The 5,734-nt window shown below is 49.9% G+C and overlaps 1 protein-coding gene across 1 annotated transcript; it reads left to right on the top strand.

The window, feature by feature from the left end:
- Positions 1–521: 521 nt before the first annotated feature.
- LOC307091425 (uncharacterized protein) lies at positions 522–2,969 on the top strand (the record flags this gene model as incomplete). Its single annotated transcript, XM_079758400.1, is given in 4 exon segments — positions 522–638; positions 1,392–1,912; positions 1,914–2,340; positions 2,922–2,969. Coding segments are annotated over 4 exon segments (1,113 nt in total).
- Between the last annotated feature and the right edge of the window lie 2,765 nt (positions 2,970–5,734).

Raw genomic sequence — 5,734 nt, 5'->3', positions numbered from 1 at the left:
GACATCACAGTGATGTAACTGTCTGTGTCCACAGAGTAAACCTATCTACATCATAATGACTCCATAGTGACATCACAGTGATGTAACTCTGTCTGTGTCCACAGAGTAAACCTATCTACATCATAATGACTCCATAGTGACATCACAGTGATGTAACTCTGTCTGTGTCCACAGAGCAAACCTATCTACATCATAATGACACCATAGTGACATCACAGTGATGTTGCTCTACGCTTGTGTCCACAGAGCTACCCCTAACGACATCCTAATGACATCACAGAGATGTTATCCCCTGCTTACGCTGGCAGGGCTAATCATAATGACATCATAGTGACATCATGTTACATGTTTATGTCCACAGAGCCAACCCTAACGAACGCCCGCAACTAACTCGCCCAACCAAGCTCCTCCGGCTGCCTGTGTGTGTGAGAGAGAGGGCGTGAGTGAGTGTGTGTGTGTTTGTGTGTGTGTGTGTGTGTGTGTGTGTGTGTGTGTGTGTGTGTGTGTGTGTGTGTGTCGTCATGTCGGGGATGACCAGCGGTGTGTGTGTGGACAGCGACCTCTCCTCCATGCTACAGAGGGGAGGCCCTACACACACCCATCACCCCAATCACCATGGTTACGGCAGCCAGGGACAGGTGAGTGACATCTGCATATGTTTTACAGACACGGGGTCAAAGGTCAGCGACCTACCGATGGAGGGATGCTAGAGGAGAGACAGAATGATGTAGAGAAGATGGAGGAGAGACAGAATGATGGAGAGAGGATAGAGGAGAGACAGAATGATGGAGAGAGGATAGAGGAGAGACAGAATGATGGAGAGACGATAGAGGAGAGACAGAATGATGGAGGGAGGATAGAGGAGAGACAGAATGATGGAGAGAGGATAGAGGAGAGACAGAATGATGGAGAGAGGATAGAGGAGAGACAGAATGATGGAGAGAGGATAGAGGAGACAGAATGATGGAGGGAGGATAGAGGAGAGACAGAATGATGGAGAGAGGATAGAGGAGAGACAGAATGATGGAGGGAGGATAGAGGAGAGACAGAATGATGGAGAGAGGATAAGGGAGAGACAGAATGATGGAGAGAGGATAGAGGAGAGACAGAATGATGGAGAGAGGATAGAGGAGAGACAGAATGATGGAGAGAGGATAGAGGAGTGACAGAATGATGGAGAGAGGATAGAGGAGAGACAGAACGGTGAATGGACTCAGAAGGATGGAGGGATGACAGAGGAGAGGAGGCATAACGATGGACAGATGATAAGGGAGAATGATCAAGGGAGGATAGAGACAGATTGATGGAGGGATGACAGAACAGAGTGACAGGACGAAGGAGGGATGACCGGGTGCTTACCCTGATCCTGACGCCATCGCCCCCGTCCGCAGGTGGGCTGCTCCAGCCTGGCCCCTTCCATGCTGGACTACAGCGCCGAGATGGAGCGCTACCGCTCCTCCATCGCCAGCTTCTACAAGACCAACGTCAACATGAACGTGGCCAACTTCCCGCAGTCGGCCAAGCTGGCCGCCCGGCTGGCGGCGGCCACGCCCATCTTCCCGCCCACCGCCGCCCGGATCAGCGCCATGGCGTCCGCCCCCTGGGGTTGCCCCGACAACATGAACGTCAACATGAACCACCCGGCCGCCATGTTCTGGGGCCGGCCCAAGTCCCACCACCCCCACCACGCGGCGGGCGGCGCCGCCGGCCACGTGACCACGCACCCCCACCGGACCAGCATGCACCAGGGCGTGGGGGCGGGAGGGGGAGGAGCGAACGACGGGGAGGGACCCGGCAAACACGGACACGCCGCCACCTCACTTCCTGCCGCGCAGGAAGCCGCACACCATCATCCCATGGCGCACAGCAACGGCAACTTCCTGCCAGGTTACGGTGGAGGGGGGGGGGGGGGGGGAGTGCGGGGGGATGAACAAGCAGGGCCACGCCCTGCCGGACATGATGGGCCTATCGGACGGCGGCGGCTTCCTTGGGGGGCTTGGCCTGCCGCCCGGGGTCATCGTCATGGCGATGGGGTCGCCGGGGGGCGGAGTCTCGGACTCCAGCAGCGCCTTCCAGATGACGGGCGGCCAGCAGCAGGCTAGCTCCTCCCCCTGCCCCTCCTCCTCCCCCTCCTCCTCGGGGGTGGCGGGGGCCGGGGGCGGGGCTTCGTCGTCAGGGACGGTCGCTAAGAGGAAGAGGAAGCGTTGCGGGGTGTGTGGGCCGTGCAGGCGCCTCATTAACTGTGGCGTGTGCTCTTCCTGTCGGAACAGGAAGACGGGTCATCAGATCTGTAAGTTCAGGAAGTGTGAAGAGCTGAAGAAGAAGGCAGGAGGACTGGAGGTACACACACACACACACAAACACACACATACACACACAGACAAAAACATTAATACACAGACAGACACATATACATACACACACAAATTTAAGCAATTCTCTAAGCACTTGTTCCATTACTGGCTGACTAAGAGAGCATGTGTGTGTGTGTTTGTGTGTGTGTGTGTGTGTGCATTTGTGTGTATGTGTGTGAGTGTGTGTGGGTGTTAACAGTTAATGTAAGGTAATAGATTATTGACGTCAACGTTAGAAAACACTGATTGGCCAGACACTTTGTCACTCTCATCCTCTCTCTCTTTTTCATCAGTGTGTATGTGTGTGTGTGTGCATGTGTGTGTGTGTATGTGTATGAGTGTGTGTGCGTGTGTGTCTATATGTGAGTGCATGTGTGTGTGTGAGTGTGAGTGTGTGTGTGTGTGTGCGTGTGTGATTTCAATACAATTTCACAGTCTTGCCTCATTTCTCCTTTGTGTCTTTGATGTAAGAGTGACTTTGTCTCAGCCAATCAGGAAAACATTATGAATCTGTGATTCCCCAAGCCTTGTGGGAAGTTTATTGTGACCCCGTCTCTCTCTCCCCAGCGCCCCCCCTCCGTTCCGACCGGCGAGGCGTTCCGTTGGTTCTTCTAGAACCCTTCTTCTCCAATAGGAGATCAGAGAGAGGACAACCAGGAAGTTGGCGGCACCGTAATGTGTCCCACAGTCAGGATATTTGGATTACGACCGACTGTTTACAACCCCAATGCAATTTGTACAAACTACAAATCAAATGTTACCCGAATCAGGACTTGCTGAAAGAGGAGGAGATGATGGTGGTTCCATGTTGGCTTAGTCCGATTCAGATCTCACCCACTAGCTAGCCTTGTTAAACCAGCTAGCCATTTTAAACCAGTTAGCATCGTTAAAAAAAGGCCAGCCTTGTTCATCAAACTAGTTTTATTCAACAAGCTAGCCATGCTGAACAAGCTAGCCCTGTGAATCAAGCTAGCCTTGTGAAACACGGTAGCCTCGTTCAACAATCTAGCCATGTTAATCAAGCTAGCCTCGTAAAAAAGCTAGCCGTGTCAATCAGGATAGCCTTGTTAAACAAGCTAGCCTTTTTAGCATTTCAGATGAATACCAGTTAGCGTCGGAGCAGAGTCAGTCAGGCTAGCTGGCTAGCCATGTTACTTGTCTCTTCATACCTCTCAGTATTCAACCATTAACAGCTAACGACTAGCAGTACTTTACTTTCAGTCCATCAATGTGATCTTTACCTCAACTAAAAGCCTGGCGTTATTATTGTGTAAAATTGATCTAATAGCCCAAATCAGGTGGGCAGCATAATCCTTCCGGAGAATACATTTAGCAAGTTCAACAAAATGACGTGAATGGGGAGCATTTCCTACACCGCCAAGATTTGTCACTTTCGAAAATCTCTGTTGAGGACGACAATCCAAACGTTGTTTGTGATTGGTCCGAAAATCAAGGAGGGCGTGATTTATTTCGGTTTTATTTACCGCAATTCCGATTTCCCTTCTCCATGGAGACTGCTCTTAACTCATGGAACAGTCGGTGATCAAACTACAAATCGAGTTTGCCAACAAGAAACTTCTTGCATCTCAGCCAACCAAAATGTTTGTAACTTATTTTGAAATATGCTGACCGCTTAATCCAAACTTCTCATTAGTGTGTCAGCTCACAGCCAGGTGTCTCCTATCCTCCCGAAGAGTCCAGACTATCTCTGTGGAGCCAACAAGGACCAAGTTTTATAAAGACTGTACCCTGTAGCCCTGAAAAGGCCTGCTAGGAACCAAACAATGAACTACAACTTCTCCAGGACTACAATACCCATATCACTGTTGTGTGTCCCCACTGTCTACCTCCTGGGCCAGAATTCAAAATGCACATTGTCGACTAAAGGACGATTGGTGACTCGCTTTGACAAACACATTGACATTGCAGCTGTAGACCAGAATCGAGAGAGTCTGGATGAAGCGTCTACACTGGATTGGTCGTCGGTGTGTAAAACACTGTTGGTGAACTTAGGGGAGGGGCTTATTTTATAGGGGTGGGGTTGGGGTTCAAACTGTGAAACACACATGCACACACACACTCACCCACAAACACACACACACACACACACACACACACACACACACATACATTAGGTATAAACATGCATTAATTAAAGGTATATAAATACAACATACATACACTTAGGTCTACAGAAGGACATATACTTTGTACACACACGCACACACGACAGGTAACGGCGATGGTGACGACGGCTGCGACCATATCACCATCTGTTAAGCACCCCATCACCATGGTAACCTCGTCACCACGGTAACCTCATCACCATGGTAACAGGACAGTGTTACAGAAATATGTCTCAGAATAAAAACAAAGTTCAAATAAACTGCCAGAAAGTTGTGTTGGACGGCTCATTGTTGTAATCGTTACATCATCAGGCCCTGGTACTGGGTAGCCAGGCAGGACTCCTCCCTGTGCTTGGTACCATCCACGACTTTATTCACACGCACCAGAAACACACACGCACACCTGAAGCACACACACACACACCTGAAACACACACACACACACCTGAAACATACACACAATGGGAGCAGCAGGAGGAGGAGGACGAGAAGGGGGCAGTTTTTTTCTTTGTATAAAGATTTAACAAAAGAAAATCTTTAAAATCTCTGTGTGTCAGAGAGAGAGAGAGCGGGAGACAGGAATGAGAGAGAGACAACCAGAGAGAGAATAGTTAGAGAGCGAGAGACAGACAAAGAGAGAGAGTTAGAGGGATAGAGGGGGATAGAGGGAGAGGAAGCTACTGAGAATAATGGACAAAGATGGATGAGAGAGAGATCAAGAGATAGATCAAGGGGGAGATGGAAAGGGAGAGCGAGAGATTGGGAGAGAGAATGTAAACAAAGTGTCTGGTGATTGCATCATAGAGTACTCAGAGCCTTCAGAGCTGTGTGCATGTGAATGTGAATGTGTATGTGAATGTAAGGTGTGTGTGTGTGTGTGTGTGTGTGTGTGTGTGTGTGTGTGTGTGTGTGTGTGTGCCAGAGACAGAGACTGAGGCAGAGGAAGGTAGAGCAGCCATTAAAATGTTTTTGTGTGCATGCATGCATCAAAGATGGCACCTCCATCGGTGTGTGTGTGTGTATGATGGTGTATCCATCATACAGCAGAGAGAGACTACCTCCCTCTCTCCATGACGACCCTGCCGTGTTGCCTGGCAACAGTGGTAACAATGGAAGCTGGTGCTGGTGTTGTGGAAGGTGGGCGGAGCCTATGCTTCCTGTTCATCTCTGATTTCCATGACAGAGAGACAGAGAGAGAGAGCGAGAGCGAGAGATTATTCATATGTGAAATACAGCAGCAGCAGAGAGAGAGGG

This window comes from Pollachius pollachius, assembly GCF_949987615.1.
Source record: "Pollachius pollachius genome assembly, chromosome: 20".
Lineage (NCBI taxonomy): Eukaryota > Metazoa > Chordata > Actinopteri > Gadiformes > Gadidae > Pollachius > Pollachius pollachius.
This window is presented reverse-complemented; position numbering and strand designations above follow the sequence as displayed.